Source organism: Trichophyton rubrum (genome assembly GCF_000151425.1).
Source record: "Trichophyton rubrum CBS 118892 genomic scaffold supercont2.11, whole genome shotgun sequence".
Classification (NCBI taxonomy): Eukaryota; Fungi; Ascomycota; class Eurotiomycetes; order Onygenales; family Arthrodermataceae; genus Trichophyton; species Trichophyton rubrum.
Window position 1 is genome coordinate 377,970 of NW_003456418.1, and position 25,331 is coordinate 403,300.

Here is a 25,331-nt window from a genome sequence, read left to right on the forward strand (position 1 = left end):
CTCTATCCGTCCCATCTCATCTCGTATCAGGCAGAACCCATATTATTATATCATTTAACTAATATAACTAGCTACATTATCAGTGCGGGTCTCCGCTCGATGCTTTTTGTCGAGACGGAATCCTCACCCCCAGCTTCCCGTCCCCTTTGCTCCCCTGACTAGGCCAATCTTAATCTCAGTTTGGTAGCTTGTACCTGTCCAGGGGGGAGAGGAGAGGCTCCAGCTGCAAGTCTTTATTTACTCCCCTTGCCGCCGCCGCCTGGCCTGCGGTCTTCCTCTCTCTCTCTCTCTCCTCGCTCTCTTTTGACTGCTTTTCCTCTCCACCAACTACCGCTTCTTAGCCACTTTCCATTCTTTAAAGTGCCTAAGAAAGCCTTTCGCTCATTACTTTTTTTGTCCCATAAAGCATCTCTCTGCCTTGGTCAGAGGGTATATTTGTCTTCTGTTGTCGAAACTCTTTCGCAGTTGATCTGTGAACTATCAAACTATCAAAACCAGCCTCGCAGCTCTCTCTCACGCTCGCCAACTAAATACCCCCCTGGATTATATATATACATATATATACCAGCCTCGACCTTGAATCATCACGGAAACTGCTGTTGAAAAGGAAACCCGGAAGAAAGGAGAAGCAGAAAGAAGGCAATCCCACTGCACAGGATGAAGTCCTCCGTGCTGATGACGGCGCTCTGCGTCGCCGGGTCCCTGGCGGCCGAACAAATCAGCCCTCCAAATGAGGTCGTTGTTACTTCAACGTCGGTTGTAGTTATTACTACGACCATGACAACCACCGTCCCTTGCCCAACGGTCCTACCAACCACTTCGTACAAGCCAGAGCCGACCTCCAAGCCCCCCGTTATCCCTCCTGTGCCGACCTCGTCCGCAAAGCCACTCCCACCACCTCCTGTTAGTCCTCCTGCGGTGCCCTGTCCTGAGCCCGAAACATCAACCATCGCTCCTCCTCCACCACCACCGCCTTCCTCTGCTCCTCCACCACCAGCGCCGCCACCATCGCAGCCTTCTCAGGGCCCTGCACCTCCTCCACCACCGCCAGGGAATGACTACAAGGGGTTAGCTTGCCACCATCACAACATTCACCGTTCCAACCACTCTGCTCCTGCTCTCACCTGGTCCAGCGCTCTGGAAAGCAGCGCCAGAAAGCTCGCCGAGAGCTGCAGATACGGCCATGACACGTATGCAAATTATCTGCCCTCCCTGTTTTGAACCATTGAGCAAGTAACTAACTGAATTGTGAACACAGGAGCATTGATGGCGGTGGATACGGCCAAAACATCGGATACCAGTCCGGATACAACAGCGTTGCTTCTCTCCTAACCCAACAAATGTATAATGAGGAGGTCGTTCTCTTTGACGGCAACTATGGCAATAACAACCCATCCAACTTCCATGCATGGGGCCATTTCACCCAGATGGTCTGGGTTGGTACCACCCACGTCGGCTGTTTCACTGCCCATTGTTCCAACCTCGGGGGCCAGGGCTCTGGCGGAGACGCCTATTACACTGTTTGCAACTACAGCCCGCCTGGTATGTATATCTTCAATTCAATTCCACCTCATGTACAGAGTACAATGCTAACGATATATCGAATAGGAAACGTCCTTGGCCAATACGCTGCGAACGTCAAACCTCCACGAGGGCAGCCTGTAGTTACTGTGTAAAGAGGCTGGCGTAACTATCCAGTATAAATATACCTTGAAAAGGGATATCAGCGCACTTGCCATAAATGCTGTCATCTACCAAGGATATCATCTATCATCCTCCGTCCGCAAGCCGGGGTTCTTCATGGGATTGGATCTTGGCCTACCTTCATCTCCTTCTTATACCGCTTCTGTCCCTGCCCGTTCCTCTCAGGGGCCTTCATTTGTCCAGTCATTTCCTCCTTTCTTCTAGACTTGACAACAAAATTCCGTTCGATGTTTTATCTTCTTCTTTTACCCCTTTTTCCCTCTTTCAAAACAAAGAACCACCACTTACTTTTCTCTGGCTTCTTTCACACGGCCCCATCGAGGGCATTGATTCGCTTCGTTTTGGCTATGGCTGCTACCCGCCTTGACCAACCCCCTTTTCTCTCTGTCTCTTTTTGGACTTGTACCAAAGCCACTTGTCTGAACACATGTCTTCTTCCCTTCTTGTTTATGTATGTGTTTTTTTCCGTAGCCTTTTTATGCTTATTGATGAGTAGCTCTATGAACCCTCTGTGAATATAAAAGGAAAGACAAAATACTTTGGACAAGTGAGTTGTACATTCATCTTGGGCTCTTGTATGATGTTCCTGTATGATAATAAGTGGATCAGGGTTAGCTGTTGTCTATCTCAACTGGATTCGGACAGCATGAAGTGGCAGCTTTAAGACGATACGTATCTAAACATGCAAGGAACATGCTGCGTGCGTTTCTAACTTATATTTACACATACACATGGTCAAAAGGAAACAAAGTGTCCTCAAACCGAACTTTCAGTATAGAGACAAACAAAAAATGGGTTCTAGTATTGCTCGCCTTGGTAGTTGGCATATATCTGTTTCTTGCGCAGGTGCACAGGGACTTGACCGGCTGGGGTATCGGGGATGGTTTTCTTCAGACCCTATATAAAAAGAAATCCAAATCATTAGCAAAACAAGCCACACCTTCGAAGACAACACAGACCGAGGCAAACATACAAGTTTTTCAAACACACAGGTGTTAAGCTGGTTCTCATTCTTTCGGCAGTTCCACAACTGGTGGTTGTTCTGCTCCAGACACTCCCAGTGTGCCTTGAACTGCTGCATGCAGTGGGTGTTGATGTCTTTTATTCTGTATCAGGCACGTCAGTATCCTGCAAAATGAACCCAAAATCCGCCTTTCCCAAGCTGTTATCTCCCCGACGTTAGAGAATGGAACGTACACGCTTGCAGCACAACGAGTGACTTTACGGCCTTCCCTCAAACACTCCACCTCTCCTCGACCTCCCGCCTCGGCCTTGCACTTCATATAGTCATCGTTAAACGCTCTGCATCGGTCTCCGATAAAATAAGAAGCACTCAACAGCGGTGCCGAGGTGGCTCCTATCTCCTCCACCTTAGGAATGTGGTCTGGCAAAGGCGTGTTGTCCGTGATGGACTCTTGGTTGAATCTGTACACACAGTCGTCAGCAGTGGGTTATCGGGCCAAACGGCGGGCGATTGCGGGGGCACGCACTGAGGTCTTCGTGCGCCGGACATCTTGCTGGCTCAATGGCTGTTTGCAGGTTGAAGCTGGCGGTCTTGAAGCTGCCCGGGCGTCTCTGCGCTTTGGAGACAGCTCCGGTGCAGGATGAAGTCAATCGCCAATTTCCTGATTGGTCGAGGTGACGGAGTATATTTGTTCCGCTGAGGTCGCGGCCTCCCGTCACCTCCATGCGGTTCATTATTATTGCTCTCCATCATTGATTGGAATAGTGACTATATCGATTTTTAGAAAGTAGAGAGTGGTATGATTTACTTTTACTATAGTGGATGGCTACGTTTGACGTAGGTGCGCTGCTTCTACGGGGAAACTGGGTATTTCGGGACAGGCTGGAAGTATTGAAAACTGAGAACAGAGAAATCATAGGAGCGACATCTGACTATGGAGAAATTTATAGAATATTTCAAGAAACACCCCCTACTGCAATGGTACCCTCGGAGTATCCGATACTGATTGCTCTAGTCAATCCACGGGCTACCGGTGCTTGAGGACTGCATGAGCTGAACATCTTCTTGTTTATATCGATCGTCCTGTATTAACTGGTATATTAGTAAGCCAATCTACACCAATAATAGCTCTTGAAACTCTCAATTTGAATGATAAATAACCAATGATAATTCTTACATTGATTTTTTTGGTTGTTTTCACTTTTTTTTAATTGATTTTTGTTTTTATAAACATCCAACCTCAGGCCAAAACGCCCGACTACCTAACACCCATGCCCTACATGCTTTATCTGGTCCTGGATAAGATATTTGAGCAAGTGAAAAGTGTACGTTATGCTAGCTGTCACTTTGATATCGTGGGTTCCAGCCTGTTATCAAGCTGTGAAGCACGGTTGACCATCCTCACAATCACCATTTTAACATGCTGTTAAAATGGAAGTGAATATTCAATCGATGATCCTTGAAACTACGTCTCAAGGGATATGTTGAAGAAATCAGCTGCCGTTATTACTGGGGAGTAGATGCACTTGTAGCAATTAATTGATATCAACTCCGGGATGGCAAGATAGCCAGTACGGGTGCTTGCATGTTGTTTCTTCCATGTATATTCATCCTTCTTATCCAATGATATCGGCTGCAAACCAAAAGTTTCACGTCTAAGTGCATTTCTTAGTAGCTTTAAATGAAAGTTCTGTTCCGTGTTGTTCTTATGCCTTGGACATTCACTTAACGTGGTTGGCGGCAAGCAGGAGTGAACACTCGCTACGCCGAACTTCATCTTTCTTCACCTGCCACTTCCGCCTTTTAACTACACACTCATTCCACTTGGAAGAAAACAACCGCGTCCACGGCCGCAAAGCTCTTTTATCTGCAGATACTCAGAATACCGAGAGCGGAACTCTTGAAAGCAATACCAAACAATGGAGTAAGTATCTTTTTGACCTCAATATTATAATCGATGTGCTCTTACTGATGATTTGATAGCCACGAAATTTCGGGTGCAAGAGGTCAGGAGAAATGTTTCCCTTGTCAGTTGAACTGAATCGATTAACAACGTTTATAGAATGGTGTCTCGAAGAAGAACAATTAGAAGATGTACAGGGCGAGGATGTGTTTTACGACTGCGAGCAAACACTCATCCCTGAAATCTCTTCAGGGACCAAAGCTGAGCGAGTGAGTAATTGAACTGGATATTCTAAGTGTCTTGAGGTACTAATAGAGGACCTTTACAGGACGATGCCAATGGCCCGAGTGCAGTACCACAATCGCTGGATCCAGCGCCTCTTACCGTGTCTACTAATACCAGCACTTCTGGTGCGCGCTACCCTACTAAACCTCCTACATATGTGTCTGTGAATAAAAACGCATGGGCATCTGGTGCCGCGTCGTCAGGTGAGATTTACCGAGAGATAAACGTCTATATGTGGGTTAACCTCTCTACTAGGCTCATATAGACTCCCTATGCCATTCGGGGTACTTAAAGAGAGGTTAGTAGCGACTAGTAATTAGATCTGTCTGATCTTTTGTACTAATGAAATAATCTAGGGTTGGGGAGTATATCAAAGCACTAGGGCCGAATTGTGGGAACGTCAATGACTTCTTGTTCGACAAGATCAACTATGACACGGGTGCATTCATACCGCATCCAAAGAAACAGTCTGAACAAGTATGAGTAGGTTATCTATCTTTGTCTGCCATGACTAATGTGCTTTATTCTAGTGGCTGCATATCTGGGGAAGTCCAGCTCAAGTAGCGGCTGCGAAGAGCGCCCTTATGCGCCTACTCAACCGCTGCTCCGATATTGGACCCTCGAAGAAGAAAAAAGGAATTTTTGCTAAAATTTCTAGTTACTCCCAAGTCAAGGAGGCACGCCTTGACCAAATTGATAAATCCAGTACTGTTATTGAACTGCTTCGTCAGAAACCAAGCTCGGCCTTTGAATTCCTAGAAACTGTGCGCTATTCTCATCTCAATAAACTTGTCCTCTTACTAACTAATATTTTGGAATTAGCTGCTCTTTTTATGGCCAACAGACGAGGTACCATTTGATTTATTAGGACCCCAGTTAGAGGCACTCGATCCTATTCGCCGGGAGACTGGTTGCTACATTTACATTTACGATGAGCAGCCGTCCTTTATAAGAGTCGATGGCGATGATCACGACACCATCGTAACGGCTGTGCACAGACTTCGGGCCAAATGGGCCGAAATCATGGCAAAGATTCATATGCAGTCGAAGCTTTATCTTGTGCAAGCAGCTTCATCAAACATTCGAAACAAAGAGGTTGCAATAGCCCGTGTAGCCCATTCTGTAGGAGGATTAGGGCAGGTGTATGCCACTCCAGTGCTACATGAGATTCCTCTAACATCAATGGATCCAGACTCTATGCCAGACCGAGATGTAGATTCTCTTACCACTAATGAAAGCCGTCTCCGTGAAACTGTTGAAGAATCACTCCAGGGGCTTCGATTTCTCCGCGGCCATGTGCGTATGCGGGTCAACTTTGGAACATTCATCCTTGATGACTATAGGGAACCCAAGAACTCAAGAGCTCGATATTCTTTTGATGAATTTAAAACAATGTTGCTTAATTCTAGGACTAGAGGGCATCTCGTGCAAGGGTAATATACCCTGCTCTCTAAGTTTCTATCAGTGAGATAACTACTAACAATTTGTTAGACTGAAATATACCCGTGGGGATACCAGCCTCTTGGCCAAGTGCAGCTCTGCCACTCATATTTTAGCGCCCTTAAATGGGCCTGCTTTGAATTCTCAAAAGCAACCGGAACCGTTGTATGCTGTTATCTTCGAGTTCCAGGGCAGCAGCTCCCTTCTAAGGCTGGAAGTTGAATTTGCAAAGTCCCCTTCTACCAATCATTTCGAGGTTTACCAAAAGCGTTGGATCCGGCCACAGGGTGATGATAATGTTGGAGGTACACGACCCCTTCTTCAAATTGCCGTTATTGACTTTGAAAGGTATTTCTTATATTTGAGCTTACAAACGCACTGTACTTATTGTACTAACCATTTCCATAGAGCAGACTGGCAATTAGAAATCAAAGCCCTTGAGTTCCAGGAGCCTTCGACAATTGAACAGTCTCTAAGAGAGTTCTCTCACTCGGTACATTTCCACCCCGAGAAAATGCCTGATTTGAGTGGTCCCGGGAAACAACGAGTATCTTTCTCAAATCTCGCCCCAGTCGCCCGGATTGTCGAGAAGTCAGCGCTACGCTACCGGCTTAAGGGAACAAATTACATTTTCGAACTCGCCCGATACGATGAATATTCCCGTGCTCAATTGACAGCTTCTCAGATTCTTTTACAAGGGCCAAGTTCGAATAACATGTCACCAGTACCCATAACGTCTTGGGGTGCATCTATTTTCGACCTTCAGTGGGATAATATGCTGGGTCAGCATGCAAATTTTGGAGTTGGGCACAATGCAGCATGGAGTCCTAGTCTAAACACTTTCTTCCCTTGCTTTGGAGACGCTGACCCATCTGATCTTCGAAGTGGGTTTAACTCCTTGATGCCTCTTATCGACCAAGTGTCGACGCTACTCGGTCAAAAGTGTGAGGCTGATTCTAAGGGTCAAGCTGCAGAACAGCAGAGAGAGGAGGTAGTAGAGGAGGGCAGCTCCGAGAGCTCCGCCTTCAGAGCTCATTCATTTACATGAGATCGGTTCAGCCACACACTATGGGATAATAATGGTATTTTAGTAGTTAGGGGACATAGGAAATTAAAATCAGACGTATCTTCAATTTTGCCATCAATCATCAAAGGTTGTTGTTTTCCATATGTCTTGGGAGAGAATTGAGAAATAAATAGGAGAAAGGAGAGAGAGAGAGAGAGAGAGAGATCATGAATTCCTTTTTTATATATTCCTAATGCCATGACAGACCGGGTGACTTATATTTTTAATCAAAACAGCTACTGTTATTTATCTCTCACAGGCGTGAACGAAGATTCCATGGGGACGTGAAAGGTTCAACCGAGTCTTCGCTCTAACAATGGCGCTACCTTATCCCCTGCACTCTGGCCTCTGCAATAGAACCGGCTATGCTTAGCCTTGTCCGTCATACACTCAGGAGACTGCCGTCGATTTCGGATATGGGCATCTTCGGTTTATTCAAACTTGTGCGACTCCGCTAGGCCCTGCCTGCGCCACATTGCCTTCGCCAGCGAGAAGTTTTTGGCGCAACACTGCATCATTCTTGTTAGTAGGTGATTACCCAAATTAGAAGGCCACCGGGCATCGCATATTGAACAATACCTTCTTCAACGACTCTTAGATTCGTGCTCTTGCCTGCCACAATCTTCTCTAGCTCACGCAAGTTTGTTCCCAACTCTCCCACTTTGCCATTGTAAAATTCTATAGCTTTGGATGGTGTCTACATAGCGATCCGTTAGCATTGCAACTTCCCATTCTTACCTCCATATCCGCCAATTGAGATGGGCAGAGACAAACCATAGGTACCGTACCTTTTCGACATAGAACCCAGTCCCGACGTCTACGATCACCTTTTCTCTATCCGATAGCTTGCCTTTGACATATAACGAGTTGGTCAACGGTACTAATATATTATTCTCCTGCCCATCCTTTTCTGGCTTCGCGAGAATACCATCGTTTATAGAACGGATGCATTCTCTGAACTTCGATTGCGCGGATCGTAGTTTTGTATGTGATGATGTGAGATGTTCGAGCTCGGAGCTTAGGCGGGACTGGAGAGAGCGAAGCTGAGGTACGGATAATGTAGCAACATCAACTATTGCGTTTGCGGGTTAGCATGCAAGATATTTAAATGGTATCTGCCATCTCGTGCTGGGACGGGCTGCATCAACAGCGAAAGGACCTGAGTGCGGGGTTGTAGTGACGAACCTGCGCCAGGAGCGGCGGCAGAAGTTTTCTGCGAAGAAGCCATTTCAATTCCCAACCATATATTCAAATAAAAAAGGCGATTGTATTGTTTGGTGAATTATTGTTGTGTTGGAGTTCAGGGACTGTTGAATGTTTTTGTTAGCTAGTTAGCGGAAAGTGACGTGTGGGAGATTTAGTTAGATCTAAGTTAGCCGCATGGTCGATGGTCGAACGCGAACGTAAGTTTTGTTACATTCAATTCCAAGGGTTTACCCTACCGTGATGGAAATAAGCTACTCCCTTCTAAGCCTACTCTCTTAGCCTCTTCTCTAGGCCTCTCTTACTAGGGGCTTCTCTTACTTAAGTCTCTTGCTTCTACTAGGGAGAGTACACTTAGAGAGGCATGTTTAAGAGAGAGTAGGCTAGGGGCAGCTAGCTTAGGGGGGAGAAGGCTTAGGGAGAGAAGCCAGGCCGCGGGCCAAAGAAAAAGGAAGAGTGTGCCCTTGAGAAAAGGGGTACTTAGGTATAAAGTATTTATCTATATAAGAAGATCCATTATCTCTTACAAGGCAAAACGAATTTTGAGCTTATGGTACAAATAGGTAGAATGATCATAACACTCTTCAGAATAACAGCTTGAGATCTTGAATATAGAGTAAAAATTTCTTTGAAACCGGTTCTATCCTATAGTTGTATACAATACCTCCAGAACGCCAATGCTAGTAAATACAGTATTATACAAACATACTCCATAAAACCATGAGCCGCCAGAAAAAGAGTTGGACAATGCTATAGTTTGCTGAGCAAGGATGAAACAAATTCAGGAACTTCCTCCAAGGAAACTTTAGTTCGGAGATTTCCTAATCGTCGACACTGGACTTCCACCTTGTTGCCCGCGCCCCATGAATTCTTTCCAACTGCCAGAATGATAGGATATCCAATAATGTCCGCGTCTCTCAACTTCCAGGCGAAGTCTTTCTTTCTATCATCCAATATCGTGTCAATCGGCTGCTTGGTTTTCTGAGTAACGATGTCGTAGACCAGCTCGCCTTCTTTCTCCAGACCCTTCCCGGGTACAACAACCACTTGGAAGGGAGCAATGGCTTGTGGCCAGTTAAGGCCCTTTTCATCTGCCAGAATATCCGATACCGCCGATATCATTCTAGAGACTCCAATACCATGGCAACCCATTTGTATTGGAACTGGTTCCGGCTTCCCTTTTTGTCCTGCTCCAGCTAGAATGGCAGGGTTTATGGTTACATTGGCTTGTAGCACCTCGCTATATCGTGTACCAAGGTGAAAAGTGTGCGCAAGCTCAATGGACTGGTCAGTTTTGAGAGCAGGCTTTCCGCAATTGGGGCATTCATCTCCTGATCTCGCTCGGAGTAAATCCAGACCGTCATTGGTTCCAGGGAAGCGGTCAAGCAGTGAGGTTTGAATGTCAAGGTTGTTGCTAGACATCCCATTTAGAAGGTCCTTAATTGGCGGTCGATCATAGACACGGACCCTGAAATCATAGATATCCAGGACACGTAGATTTTGTTTGGTCGTCTCGGTTTGGTTCTGAATTTCGGCTTTCCACGTAGCAGGGGCGTCCTTGACACCTATGTCAATATCGATCCCATAGGCGGAAGCCACTGATTTCAGAGAATGTTGGTTCACTTCCCGCTGAACAGGTTCTGATTGCCCGTTAGCGATAAGGAATTTGGGGTAAAATGCCCTCACTAAGACTTTCCTGTCTTTAGAGATTGCCGACCACTGGCCTGTTGAAATGGCTGCTGCCTCTTGACGGCCTAGCCCGTTAGTTGGGGAGTTTGAATTTGGCTTGTGCTCAGTTCGTTTGCAGGAGGTTTTCCCACTGGCTAGCTCCTCATTGAAGACATATTCGCATTTAGAGCAGCTAACTATAGTGTCCTCTCCTTTTGGACTGGGAAAATGAAACTCGTGACTTAAATTGCCTCCCATGTTGCCCGATGAAGCCGAGGCAACAACATATGGTAACTTTAACTCCTTAAAGAGACTACTATAGGCTTCTTTCACTGTATTATAAGTCTTGATTGCCTCTGCTTCAGTAGAGTCAAAAGTGTAGAGATCCTTCATGACGAATTCTCTACCACGCAAGAGGCCATGCCGCGGTCTTGGTTCATCACGGTATTTTCTCGCTAGATTGGCTAGTTAGCACCTTGACATATAATCTTTCTAGTGAGGAATGGTCTTACAAATTTGATATACACGTAGCGGCAGATCTCGGTATGATTTGATCAGCCCAGATACAACAGAAGTAATCTCCTCTTCATGAGTTGGGGCAAGAAGGAACGGAGTCTTCTTTCTGTCCACAAATCTAAATACCTTTTTTAGGAGTTATTATCAAATTATACACGCAACAAAAAAAAAAAAAAAAAAAAAAAAAAAAAAAAAAAAAAAAAAGAATCAACTGCGTACCTCAGAATCGTCGTCATGGAGTCTCCCCGACTTCTTCCATAAAGCCTGAGAAGATAAGGATGATAGCGACAGCTTTGAGGCGCCTATAAGACCATGTTAGTCGTAGATTCACTGGCTTGAAGAGAAGCTACTTACTAAGTTTGCGCATATACTTATCAATAAGCCTCTCTAATTTCTCTTGGACTCGGAGCCCAAGTGGAAGAAGGTGAAATACCCCTGAGTAGGGCTATGTGATATCAGCTTGAAACCCGCTATACTCAAAGCTATGTAACGCACCTGTCTTAGGAACCCAGCCCTAATAAGAAGGTCGTTAGAGTCCACTATACAGGAATTAGTGTCCAAAACAACTCCTAAGAAGGAAGTAGTTCTATTTACCTCCATTCTTGGATTCCGCTATTCCACCAGAGGGAATCCAGAAACTAGAGGCTCTGTTCCTGGTGTCATCCTGCAAAATATGTTAAAATGGTATTATATTTCGGAAGAACATCACATACATGGTATCTCCGGAGGCTTTGAACTTGGCCTGCAAAAGGAATGTTCAATACTGGTCGCCAATGAAGCGACTTTGGGCCACGCTCAAGGCCGGCCTGAAGAAACATGAGATTGACTCAAATTGGCTGTTGACAAGAGGGAATTGATAATCCTAGATGGATGGTGAAGTTGCCTCGATGTATCGCCAGATGCGAGGTCGTTCAACTTTTTTGAACTTTCCCCTTGCCTTATCTGATCGGCCCGCACAGAGCTTCCTCCGGGTGAACCATTTATCCGATATAAAAATTGCCCTTTTTTTCCAATTATTATTTTTCTAGAACAAACTCTCAAGGCTCAGATTTCTTATCTCGGCGGCCAACCAGGTATTTTTACGACATGGCAAAGGGGAAAGGAAAAGAGGATAAGTCGCTCAGAGCCAAGGATGGTGCTGCCGCTGAAAGGAAGCGGCCGAGCAGTGATGCAGACGCAACACCAAGCTTTTCTGATGCTATGGTAGCTAGCCTTACCAAACGAATTGAACAGAAGTTAAAGGGTGATGAGGGTGCAAATGGAGGTCTGTCGAAAGCTGAAAAGAAGGAGAAATTGGAAAAGAATGACAAGCGTAAGGAACGGAACCAAGTCATTGAGATGAAGCCCACCGAGAAGCCTGTCAAAAAACGAGAGCTACTTGCAGACGTTAAGCCTACCGATAATAAAGCGGGAAAGAAACGGGACCGAAGTGGGAAAATTATACAATCTGAAGTTTCTGAAAAGCCACATTCAACAGCGGAAAGGCAACGTGATGTCAGGAAGAATCTGGAAGAGGAGGTATATGCAATTGGTGGGACGAAGGAGGATCTTGACCTGGTAGCTGGTGTTGAATCGGACTCAGAGATGGAGGACAAGGAGGTTTCCAGTGGCGATTTGGAGAAGCTTCGAAGCGACCTTGGTAAACTTATCAATGGCGGGAATGAGCTTCCTGAAGTTCCAGACCTCCCTATGCAGGAGACGAAGCCCATTAAAACGAAGCAGGAACGGAAGCAGGAGGGGAAGCAGTCTGAGGAAAACAGAACTGAAAAACTGACACAAGAGAAGAAATCTAAGGGGAATAATGCCCTAGAGAAGAAGACGGAGAGTAAAAAGATCCAGAAAAATGAATCTCTGCCCTCAGCTTTAACTCAAGACTCTAAAATGTCCGAGAAAGGTCTATCTTCTTCGATCTCGTGAGTGAACTATTCCCCTTTGGTGAAGGTAGCTCTATACTAACTCATATCGCGTGTAGGTTATCCCTGAGCGTTCCGATTGGCATAATACTCTACTTCCAGAAATATCCTATGATTCCAATCGCCACGTAACTGTATCTCGCTCAGTGCTGGAGCGCATGCGTGAATATGCTATGACGTTGCTGGAAGCCGAAAATAAAGCATACACATCGAATAGGGACTCTAAATCTTCAAGCTACAAGTTTTATTCCACAATTGTCTCTTCAGGTACCCTAAGTGACAAGATATCGGCTTTGACCCTTTCGGTACAAGAATCACCTCTTCACAATACACAGGCATTGGAAAGTTTGGTTGGTTTGTCCAAAAAGCGGAGCAGAGCCCAAGCCGTGGAAGTGTTGCGATCGCTGAAGGATCTGTTTGCACAAGGCACTCTACTTCCCAGTGATCGAAGATTGAAACATTTTGTTAATCAACCTGCCTTGGCCGCTGCACTATCGGAAGCAGGTGGCCACTGGGACATCGGCGATAAGCTTCCGAATCAAATTGAGAAAAGCCATTTGATTATGTGGGCATTTGAAGATTTTCTCAAAGACCAATACTTCGAGGTATTGAAGGTTCTTGAAGTTTGGTGCAATGATGAAATCGAATTTTCTCGATCCAGAGCTCTGAGTTACGTTTACGAGCTTCTAAAGGAAAAATCAGAACAGGAATCCAACTTGCTACGCCTTTTAGTGAACAAATTAGGCGACCCAAGCAAGAAAATTGCCTCACGAGCGTCATATCTTCTCCTTCAACTCGAGCAAGCTCATCCACTCATGAAGGGAACTATTGTCTCTTCGATAGAGTCAGAGTCATTGTTTCGTCCTGGCCAGAGCCAACACGCAAAGTACTACGGAGTTATCACTCTAAACCAAACTATCTTGAGCAAGAGTGATGATAAAGTTGCATCTCAACTTCTTGATATCTATTTCCCCCTCTTTGTTGCTCTTTTAAAGCCCAAGAAAGACGTTCATGCCCAAAAGATACTTAAAAAGAAGGGGAAACACTCCAAGAAGGGTAAAAAAGGTAAAGAAGGCAATGAAGATGGCAAAGGGGAGGCTCAAGAGGATGAGCTTCGAGAGAAGCTTATCTCGGCAGTTCTGGTTGGCGTGAACCGCGCTTATCCCTTTACTACGTCGAGTTATGAATTGTATGTTGACACTTATTCAAACCCATTGCAACATTGCGAGCTAACATTATTTTACTCTCAGGCTTTCTAAACATCTGGATACCCTTTTCCGTATTACCAATTCTTCTAACTTTAACACTAGCATTCAGGCTCTTATGCTCATTCAACAGCTCTCTTCTTCTCATGCAGTTTCAGCGGATCGGTTTTATAAAACACTCTATGAATCATTACTGGATCCTCGGGTGGCTACATCATCCAAACAGTCGATGTACCTCAACCTGTTATATAAGGCCCTGAACGCTGACATCAACATTAAACGGATTAAAGCGTTTATCAAGCGTCTAGTACAGATATTAGGCGTGCACAACCCATCTTTTAGTTGTGGAGTCTTGTATCTGATCCAAAAATTGGAAACAACTTTCCCATCTCTGACAGCTATGGTGGATCAACCGGAAGATGCTGAGGACGATGACGAGGAAGAAGTCTTCAGGGACGTTCCGGATGAGGAAGAAGATGAGGTAGACAAGGAAGAGCCTGAAAAGCAGCCATCGGTAACTCGTTATGATCCTCGAAAGAGAGACCCAGAGCAAAGCAACGCTGATAGAAGCTGTCTGTGGGAGTTGGTTCGTACCTCTTGATGCGAACCCTTAATAACTATTAGCTCGAAATCACTAACAATCATTTTCTGTTAGCTTCCATATCTATCACATTACCACCCCTCTGTAGCTGTCAGTGCTAAACAGCTGCTCCTACATGAGAAAATGTCTGGAAAGCCAGATCTCACGATTCATACTCTCACCCATTTTCTGGATCGTTTCGTTTATAAATCTCCCAAAGCTGCGCCTAGTCTTCGTGGATCTTCCATTATGCAACCTCTTGCTGGCGGTGATTCTAGTGGTCTCCTGGTAACATCTGGGCGCAATACGACACAGCAACCAGTCAACTGCGAGTCGTTCTGGAGAAAGCGAAGCGACGAGGTTTCTGCTGAAGATGTTTTCTTCCATGACTACTTTAACCGACTTGGTAAAGACAAAATGCGTCAAAAATCTAAGAAGAAATCTGCCAAGGATGACGAAGAAGGGGAGAGTGACGAAGAGTCTGAAGTTTGGAAAGCTTTGGTACAGTCACAGCCTGAGCTCGACGGTGAAGGCGTTAGTGACGACGACATGGACATGGAAGGCTTTAATTCCGCCATGGAAGATAGTGATCATGATGATCTAGAGGGCATGGATGAGGACATGGATGGGGAGGATCGTGAGATCGACGATGATGTTATCATCAATGACGAAAGCTCGGAGGAGGAGGAAGTAGAGGCACCTTCGGAGGCTGGAATGGATAAATCTATCGATATTGATGAGGATGTGTTCAATTTCGATCAGTCAGATGAGGAAGCATTCCTCGACAGTGACCAGGAGCTACCGTCAGATTTGGATGGTGAGGTCGCTGAGGCGAAAGACACAAAGAAGTCTGATCAGTCGAAGAGAGAAAAGAGACGAAAACTCAAGCATCTGCCTACGTTTGCGTCTGTTGAAGACTATGCAGCTTTGCTGGGCAAGGATGACGACGAAGACTTTTGATTTTATGTTGGCTTTGACATAGTATTTGATTTTAAGGTAAAACAATCTTGTTCAACTACTAGAGACTCATTTGGTAATGTTCACAACCCGCATCCATTATGTTATTGTTGCACATCATTAGACGCTAAGTAGCAAGAATACCCTCAATAAAAGCAATACCTTAATCGAGACCGCTTTTCTCCCGATGTTATCTGCGTAATATTCAACCAATCCCATTAATACTACCTGCTTTCTGGCATGCAAATAAGAGGCCATCAGAGGTACAATCAAAACGAGTTATATATATCCCTGGACTGCAATGCCAGGAATCCCCAGCACATGGCGCAAATCTCGACAAAAAGCTCCATCAGTATGATAGGCACCGTGTCCCACAACCTCGTCCACTTCCATCTTTCGCAGGCGAGCTACAATAACCACGCATGCTTCTGCCCAAGCGACCATTGTGCCGGAGAGCCCCTCGTAGAGGCTATAAGGATGGTCCGGCATACGATATTGGATGCTCTCTTCGTACGTATGGGTATTAAATGGCTGTGTCTTTCTGACATGCAGAAGGAAAGCCAGTGCTCGCGAGAGATATTGGTCAGCAGAGTACTTTTGAGGAGGCGGTGGTGTCTGAGCCAGTTTTTCGCTGAACGCCATCCTGTCGGCTCTCGAGCCCTGAGGCCCATATTCAAATAAGTTGTGAAGCATTAGGAAAGGCCATGCGTTTCCTGCAATGCCATGGCATAAGCCACCTCCTTTAAAGATGAGGCCTTGCTCCCAAACCCGCTGGCTAGCGAGGTATATTGCATGATCCCAACATGGCTCCCACTCCAGGCTCGCTAGACGTGCAATGCCTCGAGAGCGAGCTAAAAGGACCAGGAACCCAGGGGCACCGTGACAGATCTGGACCAGAGGAGACCGTCGTGCTAAGGGATTGTGTGGCAATGACGAAGGAAGGTGGCCTTCGTTCGCAATGGTCAGTTTGCAAAGCTGCGTGATTGTCTTCCCAATTATCGGGAGGTGATTATTCTCAAGGGCCCCATCCCCTAACTCTTCAAGCTTGCATTCAAGGAGAATGGCAAGGATACCGCCTATATCTATGGTGAGCACGTCAAGAACCATGGACAGATTTCATGGAGTGATACCTACATATTCCGTGGCAGCTAGAATTAAGCAACGTCATACGTTAGTGTCTTGATAAGAGATTTGATTGAGCAAGCCGCATGGGAGACTTACCTTCCTACATAATATTTGCCCCGGCATGGCCACATAAGGGGAAGCGCCTCACTCTCTCCATGCTCTTCCACGAACATCTCTGCCCCAATTTTACCCGCCTCTATTATACAATCCACCAACAACGGAACACTTTTGAATACCAGCTCGTAAGATGCTGCAGTCTCCCTATCGAGACGGAATTGACGGAAGGCTAAGACAGCCCTGAGGAGTCCAGCTCTTCCACTCAAAGCATCGTCGTATCCCAGGCCATAGTTTTCATCGCATGCATGATCGAAAGCCTCGCAGACACAGGCCACGTCCCGTGAATGAATCCTACAAACACCTCCATTTCGAGAAGTCATGTTTGCGGCAGCAGCAAAGGTACGAGCAAATGCGGCGCCAAGGTGAGCGGATCCGGTGGGCGATACCTGGCCATGGTGCGGATGTATCTCAACTAGGTGCGGACTGAGACGCTCTTTGGCCAGGCTGTGAGCGCTGGAAATTAGTGCATCAGTTTCTGCTTTGTTGCCACCGAGATATTTGGCTTGAATGGCAATGCGAGTAGCCATAACAGCGATTCCTATAGTTTGACATCCCGAGAGGTTCAGCCAGTTGCTTAAGTATGATGTTGGCCATCTGGGTTTGTGCGTACCATTGTCGCCAGTGTATAGAGAGCCGAATGCCTTGGTATCGTTTATATCTGGAGTAGGACTATTCGCCTTGAGTAATGCAAACGCACGCACGATAGCCTCTCTGAGCTCAGTGAGCGTGTTCTGCAGTGACGCCTTGTCAATGGGGACCAAGCAGAGGTCGTTTTTGAAGTACTGAGGCATGGTCACTCTAGCATGCCAACAGAGATAACTCGAGAAACACTCCCCAAAAGCCCCTTACAGCAGTCACTATAGAGGTACACACCCCGTATCTAGGCTGATCACCGTCTGATCGACCTGCCTGTCCATTCTGTCCATTGTATATCAAAGCTTGCATGGCCTTCTGTGGCAAAGGCTGCTGGCTGCCGTGATGTCATCCCGCTGCAGCTGTTTGCCTGGCTAGGTAATTAACTCCGAGGGCCACGGCCAGGGAACCTTAAGTCCGGTTACATTCTATATCAAAATAGAAAGCCAGTCGTTTACTTCTGCAGTGGAGAGATACCTGATATAGGCAGCAAGAAGCAATCAAGGTGGCGAAAAATAATAGAAGCAAGTCACATTACATCAACTCGGGACCCGTGGAATTTGGTCCCAGAAATCGTAAGAGAGAGCTGTTACTAGGTGGAATTGCGTATCATCTCCTGAAAGTCTTATTCCGGATAACCATTTACCCCCTCCTTTGCAGCCAGCATGTTTGTATCTTCATCGAGCTCGGGGTTATCTACGAATTTCCTCACTTTCCGAACAATTCACTAGAAGCCACATGTCCCTAAGATCTGAGAACTTTTCTTCTAAAAATCCCACGACGACGATTGTGGTAGCAATGAACACGCCAATGCTGTTCACTACCAAGTGATAAGTTATCCCATAAGTCAGAGTGATGCTGATACCATGGAAACCAGGCTTTGCTGTATGGGCACATTCCTTAACAAAAGACCCTGAAGAATATGGCTAATATTAAGCGAATAGTAAACGCCAGGGACGAAGTGGCATTCGGATCCTATTCAACAAAGTATATAGTCTTTGAGCGAGTTATCTGTACAAGCTATGCCCATGAGGCTAGCAATCTGCTTCAAGTGTTCTGCGGGTAAGAGTACCTAATATACGTCGAATTGTCTTCTCTTACTGAATGCTGCGACGCAAGCGCTTTCCGTTTTTCAAGGGGAAGTGTACGAAATGCAAATAGACCTTTTAGTTCTAGATCTTTAGTATCCTAGGGCTACCGAAAATGGACTTTTGACAATGTAAGGTCCTCTCATTTAAGAAGCCCATCAGTTTTATCTCGAATCAATAATTTATAACAGCCAAGCATACAACGTTCACATAGAAACAGTACATATTGCAGATGCTGGGATCCCAATTCTCCGAGAAATAAAATATAACGGCTTCCGTCTAATCATCATCAGTAGAGACGGTTACACGATCGTTAGTCAGGAGCGTATGCAGCCCTTGAAAGAAACATGCAATTATTACCAGATACCAGCTTATGAACTGTGGCCAGTTGCGGAAAACTTCTTCGACTCATTTCATTCTAGGAATGGTTTCAGGTTCAACTTCCCAACTTATATCGTTCAAATTGATTCACTTGGGCAGCGCAGGATGTCCAGAACTAGTACAGGGTTCTCAGTCTTGGACTTTTCAGACGCTGTACTCCGTAGGTAGGTACCATTTCTCTGCCTGAATACTTTTTCTACTACCTCCGATATTGACTTGCAACAAGTATATGATACTAGTCGACAGACTTTTCTCTCTCAGCCTCGCTGGTGTGGCTAAATCGGCCGAACTTGAAAGGGATTTGGACGTTGAAATGAAGTGACTGGGATAGACATCGTCAAATCCCTATAACCAACCACGCTGTCAACTGTTACTTTTGCAAATATAGTGAGGCCGAATGTATTCCGTCAAGGCACAGATTTTTTCTTAGACTCATCTAGACTTCTCTCGCCTTACTAGTTAGTTATGGTTGATGTCACGGAGTAACTATGGAACAAAAGTATTTCAGCGAGCCGCATGGATCTGTGGGCTGATTGGATGAGAAGGCATCAGCGTGGTATATAATACCGGCCCGGATACGCGGTACCAGTAACTTTTCCCGCTTGTCTATTTATTTTTACGGCACAAAATGTCAATGATAACTAAGCTGTGAAGATATGTGGCTTTCCCCTCGCATCCTCACAAGGCACAACGTCTCTCAATTAGACGCAGATAACTATGTTCCCGTCTTACAGCCTTGTCCTTTACCCGGCCATATTCGAGCCCATCGCTAGTTCGACAGGGTTCGGGCATCTCCTACCCGGACCCCATAGCGAGGCTGAACTTCATCAGGCCAGAATGAACCCTATTCATCCTTCAGGAAAAAACAACGAACAGGCTGGGTGGTTATGTTGACGGCTTTAAAAAAGCTGGCTGACCCCAGGGGGCCTGGGGGATCTACCGTGTCGCTTTCTGTTCTCTCTTGACACATTGACACCGTCCTCCACGGAGTCTACGTTATAAGTCTCCTCCTGCCTGTATTGCACCTTTTTCATCCCCTGACATTAACAGAGACTCATTATGTCTGAGCTTGAGCCTGTCGATGATGTCGACATCGATCAGATGTGGAGGGAGACTGAGATTGAATTCCAGAACTTGAGCGGGAACAGCACCAAGGATTTGAAACAGCTCACTGTCGAAGATGTTCTCGCGAATCTCCAGCAGAAGAAAGAAGCAGATGCAAAAACCAGCGCAAGATACGCAAGGGTTAAACATGCAGTGGATAAAACACTTGTTTGTATTCAGACCCTTGGTTCCTTTGCTGCCTCAGTTGCCTCTAATGTAAGTCAAAGCTTATAACTGTATTTCAGTATACTCCTCATATTAATATATGTTTGTAGTTTTTCGGACCTGCAAACCTTTGCTTTAGCGCTGTTTCCATGTTAATAACGGCCTCCCAAAAGTATTCCAAAATTTTTGATGGGCTCTCGGAGCTTTTTGAGCGCATATCAACATTTTTAGACCGATTTCAAATTTATGCAAGATCCAAGGTAGTAGGTGTCAAAATTGACCCTCACCTTAGGCGGATTATCCACGATTTGTTGCGTAGCTTTGTACGCATCTGTGCCCTGTCTATCAAAATATCAAAACATTCCAAGGTCCTTTTGGCACTCGAGGTATTCAGTTTTGGAAGCGATAAAGGCGTTTCCGCAGAACTTAGCAAGCTGGAAAATCTGGTGCAGAATGAAACGAAAATGAGCATTGCTCTGATTCTGGAATCCACCAAGATTAGCGAAGGAAAGATCACAGCTGGGTTTTCGGATGTCAAATCATCTATTGATACAGTCGACTCAAAGCTGGACACCCTTGATGGACACATGGATAGTGTCTCTACCCTTTTAGAAAAGCACGACCTTGCCGAAAGACGGAGGGATCAGGAAGGGCAATCTAAACAGCGACGAGACAAGATTAAAGCTGCTTTGAAAATCGACAAAGAAGTGTGGAGATCATACCAGGAAGATTATGTGGGCAACATAGTCCCAGGAACCGGCCAGTGGCTTCTGAACGATCCCCAGTTTTCTGCCTGGGCAGACCCTAATACCAAGTCACCCCCAATATTTGGTCTCAAGGCTAAGGAAGGGTATGGAAAGAGTTACTTATCGTCTGCGGCGATCAGACATCTGTACCGGCTATACCCACCAGGGAACCAGGATGCAAGGATGTCCGTCGCATACTATTTCTTTGGGGGAACAACCTTTAACTCTACGGAAAAATCAGTGAATATTGCGCTCAGGTCGATAATTTGGCAGCTAACCCAGAACGATGCGGTTTATCAGAAGAATGTTGCTTCTGCTTGTGATAAACCAGAAGAGTTTGGCGATTCGTTAGAACTTTGGAAACAACTTGTGGTAAATTTCTCGCCGAAGACCAATGCTGTTTTCTACATTGTCCTCGATGGTATAGAGGAGCTCGATAGTGAAATTGGGAAGCCCCTGGTTGAGGTCTTCCGCGACATATCTGCCATGGCAAATGAAAAGAGTATGATGACTGTTAGGTTATTCATTACTGGCAGGCCAACTATTTTCTCTGAAGCTGAGACAGCATCTGGGGTTTCTCTGTCCACTATTGAGTTAGGTATTCGCAACAAAGAGGACATTGAAAAGTATATTGAAATGCGGATGAACAACATGGAAATTCTCAAAAATAAGGAGAAACCAGAGATTTTAGAGCTCAGGGATCTAATCAAAACAGGCCTTGGCAAAGGTACCCAAGGTGACTACTTCCAGTTGAATTATCTTTTGACCGAAATCAGTAAAAAGAGGAGGAAGAAGGAGATTCAGGAGGTACTGGAGCATGCTGGCGAGGATCGAGAGGCCACAATAGCTCGTGAGATCGACCATCTGAATCATACTCTCGGATATGAAGACATTCAGGATCTTGTGGCAATACTTAGCTGGATAATGGGCGCAAAACGTGCGCCATTTCTAAAAACCCTTGAAGGAGTTCTTTTGATCAAGAATGGCGAGGCCTCTCTTATGCCGCTGGAGGAGCAAGTCCGGACTAAGTATTCTTCTCTGCTTGAGATAGCAGAGTATGACTCTGTGATACTTCGTTCCAAAGCCATTCGCGAATTTTTCAATAAGCAGACCAAAAAAGAAACCAACGAAGCGATCGCAAAGACCGAGCTACATCCAGCTGAGGTAGCCATTGTGAGGAGATTTCTCAACAGCGTCTGTGACAAGGAGTTGTTTGAAAAATTTGGATTCGAAGAATTCTTCAAGTCCAAGTTAGGTTCCAAATCTGCTTCAATCCGTGTGAACGTGGAGACTCTCAAAATTTACGTTATACTTGTGGGTATGAAGTCCGTCGCGAGTGATAGGGATGAAGAGTTGAAGGCCCTGAGGAACGCACATTTCTACTCTTTCCAGGAGTGCTTGGAAGCGGTTGACCTTGCGCTCACGCAGCCCGAGCCGAAAACTGAGATTGGTACATACCTTATCAAGCATTTTACCGACGAGACATACATGAAAAAATGGTGGATTGAGGACCGAATGTTCCAACGAAGCTGGTGGTCGTATGAGGACAAGCATGTTAATACGATGCTCAAATGGTTCAAGGATTCCGCCGTTACAAGGAACCTATCAGCTGAAATGAAGGAATGGGTAAACGGACTAATTTCGAACGCCAACCCAAATGATGATCTTCTTTGCCATACTGCAAAGTACATTGCAAAGCAATGGCTACAGACTGTGAACTGGGAGACTCGCAATTTTTTCTGGTGGCTACTGGGATATGTAACTAAGGTTTGGATCTCTTCTTGTAGTGGACTCTTTATCATATGCTAATGCTTTTATGTTTATAGATCAAAGCACGTAAAGGGGAAGGTAAGCGGGTTACATCGGATGTTTCCCCTACATTGGAGCAAATATACGATGTGGAAAAATGGGCAAAATCTGAACTAGACATGGACACTGCCGACACACTCTGGGAAGTACAGATGGGAATTACCCTGCATAATTTTGGATTTTACCAGGAATCTATTGATAGGTGTATTGCATCTCGCAATCTGGACGCTTCGAATTGGCGTGCCTCTTATATCCAAGCTGAATCATGCTGGGAAAGGGATGATACAAAAGCATCTCTGGAACTAATAATGCCCGTGATGGAGAGGTTCAGAAATGAGGAAGCATTGAGGATTGAATACGAAGAAAAGTTTTATCTTGGAGTTCTTGCATCCTATGGAGTATGGAATACTGATATCAAGGAATATGATAAAGCCACCGCTGCTTTCCAAGAAATTCACGAGCATGACATGGACCAGTATGCACCCATATATTGGACCTTGGAGTTGCTTGAAAAACAGGAGAAATTCACAGCCATCATTGAAACACTTCAAGATTTGCAAGGCAAGAAAAACAGCCAAGGTCAAAACCGTCTCACAGCAATGCATCATCAATACGCAAACAAGGGTGAATACTTTACAAGGTTGAACACGGCTGGATTTCACTCCTCCAGCATGGACGTTGTCCGTGATTCTATGTACGAAGCCTTAGCCCCGGAAAACGTAGTTGGAGTGATTCCATACGTTACCTCATGGCTCAATTACTTCCTCGCCAACTTACTATACCAGCATCCAAGGACTGATGCAGACAAGGCGGAAGCCATCAAAATATGGGCCCACATCGTTAACAAATCCGCCCGCAAGATTTATCTTATGAGCGAAGCTGATATCCTAGAGGCAACTACTGAAAAACTGGGAGAGGTGTATCTTCACCAAGCTCTCGATGCTGGAGTCGACACACCGGCTGCTGAGGAGTATTTGAAGAAATCAATGGATTTGCGCCCTGGTGCGAAAGATGGAACAACTTTCTTCACTTGCCAAAACCTACAATTCATGATCGCCCGACTACAGCATCTAATGGGTCAAAAAGAGAAAGCAATGGATACTTTGAGGGGACATGTCAAAGTAGCGCTGGACTTGCTTTGTGATGATGATGATAGCAACGACTGGGACGCTTACTTGAGGCTGACGTCTGTAGCACACGTTGATGACGATGTTAATACTCTCGCTGTCTGGTCTGCGCTTGGACCATTTGTCCATACAGAAGAGACGGAAGAAGAAAAGGCGGAAGAAGAAGCGGAAGACAAAGTGGATGTGACAAACGACCCTTCGGACGAGGTAAATATTGCGAACGGTGACCGCAATGACCAAACAGATGTGGGTGCAAAGGAGGAAATCCCCATACTTGCAGGCCTAACCAGTGAGGATGCGGAACATATCAAATCTGCAGAAATTACTGAGATCGAAGTCGAAGAAATTGATGTGACAGTAATAGCAGGAGTAGCAGAGATAAAGGTGACTGAAGCGGAAGTTGAAAACAGTGATATAAAGGAGGGCAAGGAGTCAATGGATGAAAATAAAGAGCAAGAGGACGAGAATCGAACGGAGGAAATTGATGAGGAAGAGGGTGAAGATGGTGATGAGGAGGATGAGGAGTTATCGGGGCCCCTCGAGTTGTCTTGCGACGGCAACTGTGGACGTGAATGGACTTGGGCGAGTGAGTTCCATGCATGCAAAGACTGCTTGGATGTGCAGTTTTGCAACGATTGTTATATCGAAATGAAAAATAACGGCAAAGACATGAGACTGTGTGGGCGGAATCACAGCTTCGTATTTGTTCCCTACTGTGACGCAGATACTGCAAGGCAGGTACCCAAAGGGTCCATTCGCGTTGGAAGCGAAATCATACCCCTTCATGAATGGGTAGAGCGGATGAGGGTACAATGGGGAATTGTAGAGGAAAAGGTGGATGAGGAGAAGTCGGAGGAGGAAGTATCTACATAACTAATTTCTTTGACATACGCATCTTCGTCCATAGTATATATATACTTGATTCTCGTCAAATTCGGTAGCATATATGAAAGGACCTCATTTTGACCTCCGTTTGGGAGTCTTGCAAAGTTCTCTACCCTACTGTCTTCTTTCCTAGTGTTCATGAAGCCACATAAATGTACTTATATACCCGCAGAGTTCCTATCCTCGTTGTTCTCATTCTAGTGCGCACTTGACTCGACTGTGTGATCTTTCCCATGAGGAAGGCCAGGCTGGCGTCAGGCTCGACATTGTTAACTTTGGCATGGCATTATATACAGGCCTAACCGTTATCCGTGCCTCATCTCGTCCATCCCGGATCAAGGGCAAATATGGTCTCTCAAAGACAGCTAGGAAGACAAGCTGAACTAGAGATACTTCTGTGCATGTCCGGAAGATGTAAACATCGCAAATTATTATAGCGGAAGACTAGGCAATCGGAGAGGTTATGCCATGTTTACAGCTCACCAGCATATATTCACTACCCCATATAGAATCACCATTTTCGCACGGCTTCTACTCTGAGACCTGACAAAGCTATTGGGGTTCATAAGTAATTGTAGATGCAAAAATTAATCCATAAGTCTCAGCTATACCAAATATCTAGCAGTTACATCACCGATATGCCCGCTCCATAAAAATAAACACCACGGTCAATAAACTCATTCCTGACTACTCTGTACACTAACTAGATTCATCCAAGGTAAGGTCATGCTGATAATCTCCCCAAAC

The 25,331-nt window shown here is 45.5% G+C and overlaps 10 protein-coding genes across 12 annotated transcripts; 6 read left to right on the plus strand and 4 right to left on the minus strand.

Annotated features, from left to right (window-relative positions):
* Positions 1-657: 657 nt before the first annotated feature.
* TERG_07892 (uncharacterized protein) lies at positions 658-1,676 on the plus strand (the record flags this gene model as incomplete). Of its 2 annotated transcripts, XM_003231544.1 has the most annotated exons (3): positions 658-1,190; positions 1,259-1,542; positions 1,609-1,676. In XM_003231544.1, 3 exons carry the CDS (start codon positions 658-660, stop codon positions 1,674-1,676), a joined length of 885 nt encoding a protein of 294 aa, XP_003231592.1. The 2 variants fall into 2 exon arrangements, with proteins under 2 accessions (XP_003231592.1, XP_047607398.1); XM_047750493.1 differs by lacking the exons at positions 1,259-1,542; positions 1,609-1,676 and having other exon boundaries at positions 658-1,221.
* Positions 1,677-2,473: 797 nt separating this feature from the next.
* Positions 2,474-3,217, minus strand: TERG_07893 (uncharacterized protein; the record flags this gene model as incomplete). Of its 2 annotated transcripts, XM_003231545.1 has the most annotated exons (4): positions 2,503-2,601; positions 2,678-2,810; positions 2,902-3,129; positions 3,195-3,217. In XM_003231545.1, the coding sequence occupies 4 exons, from the start codon at positions 3,215-3,217 to the stop codon at positions 2,503-2,505; spliced, it is 483 nt and encodes a 160-aa protein (XP_003231593.1). The 2 variants fall into 2 exon arrangements, with proteins under 2 accessions (XP_047604832.1, XP_003231593.1); XM_047748842.1 differs by having other exon boundaries at positions 2,474-2,810.
* A 1,467-nt stretch (positions 3,218-4,684) lies between these two features.
* Positions 4,685-7,344, plus strand: TERG_07894 (uncharacterized protein; the record flags this gene model as incomplete). Its single annotated transcript, XM_003231546.2, has 8 exons — positions 4,685-4,840; positions 4,900-5,059; positions 5,112-5,154; positions 5,213-5,333; positions 5,387-5,620; positions 5,679-6,289; positions 6,348-6,644; positions 6,705-7,344. 8 exons carry the CDS (start codon positions 4,685-4,687, stop codon positions 7,342-7,344), a joined length of 2,262 nt encoding a protein of 753 aa, XP_003231594.2.
* A 453-nt stretch (positions 7,345-7,797) lies between these two features.
* On the minus strand, positions 7,798-8,590 carry TERG_07895 (prefoldin, alpha subunit; the record flags this gene model as incomplete). The annotated part of the gene is made up of 4 exons (XM_003231547.1): positions 7,798-7,871; positions 7,942-8,059; positions 8,151-8,434; positions 8,548-8,590. 4 exons carry the CDS (start codon positions 8,588-8,590, stop codon positions 7,798-7,800), a joined length of 519 nt encoding a protein of 172 aa, XP_003231595.1.
* Positions 8,591-9,315: 725 nt separating this feature from the next.
* TERG_07896 (proline-tRNA ligase) lies at positions 9,316-11,567 on the minus strand (the record flags this gene model as incomplete). The annotated part of the gene is made up of 7 exons (XM_003231548.1): positions 9,316-10,688; positions 10,746-10,875; positions 10,969-11,051; positions 11,104-11,194; positions 11,245-11,288; positions 11,344-11,413; positions 11,463-11,567. 7 exons carry the CDS (start codon positions 11,565-11,567, stop codon positions 9,316-9,318), a joined length of 1,896 nt encoding a protein of 631 aa, XP_003231596.1.
* A 268-nt stretch (positions 11,568-11,835) lies between these two features.
* On the plus strand, positions 11,836-12,794 carry TERG_12610 (uncharacterized protein; the record flags this gene model as incomplete). Its single annotated transcript, XM_047751549.1, has 2 exons — positions 11,836-12,662; positions 12,722-12,794. The coding sequence occupies 2 exons, from the start codon at positions 11,836-11,838 to the stop codon at positions 12,792-12,794; spliced, it is 900 nt and encodes a 299-aa protein (XP_047607399.1).
* Positions 12,795-12,820: 26 nt separating this feature from the next.
* On the plus strand, positions 12,821-15,407 carry TERG_12611 (uncharacterized protein; the record flags this gene model as incomplete). Its single annotated transcript, XM_003231549.2, has 3 exons — positions 12,821-13,851; positions 13,913-14,453; positions 14,523-15,407. The coding sequence occupies 3 exons, from the start codon at positions 12,821-12,823 to the stop codon at positions 15,405-15,407; spliced, it is 2,457 nt and encodes an 818-aa protein (XP_003231597.2).
* A 276-nt stretch (positions 15,408-15,683) lies between these two features.
* TERG_07898 (uncharacterized protein) lies at positions 15,684-16,511 on the minus strand (the record flags this gene model as incomplete). The annotated part of the gene is made up of 1 exon (XM_003231550.2): positions 15,684-16,511. The coding sequence occupies one exon, from the start codon at positions 16,509-16,511 to the stop codon at positions 15,684-15,686; it is 828 nt and encodes a 275-aa protein (XP_003231598.2).
* Positions 16,512-18,201: 1,690 nt separating this feature from the next.
* TERG_07899 (uncharacterized protein) lies at positions 18,202-19,070 on the plus strand (the record flags this gene model as incomplete). Its single annotated transcript, XM_003231551.1, has 5 exons — positions 18,202-18,341; positions 18,472-18,498; positions 18,559-18,692; positions 18,756-18,912; positions 18,995-19,070. The coding sequence occupies 5 exons, from the start codon at positions 18,202-18,204 to the stop codon at positions 19,068-19,070; spliced, it is 534 nt and encodes a 177-aa protein (XP_003231599.1).
* Positions 19,071-20,166: 1,096 nt separating this feature from the next.
* On the plus strand, positions 20,167-22,572 carry TERG_08961 (uncharacterized protein; the record flags this gene model as incomplete). Its single annotated transcript, XM_003231552.2, has 1 exon — positions 20,167-22,572. The coding sequence occupies one exon, from the start codon at positions 20,167-20,169 to the stop codon at positions 22,570-22,572; it is 2,406 nt and encodes an 801-aa protein (XP_003231600.2).
* Between the last annotated feature and the right edge of the window lie 2,759 nt (positions 22,573-25,331).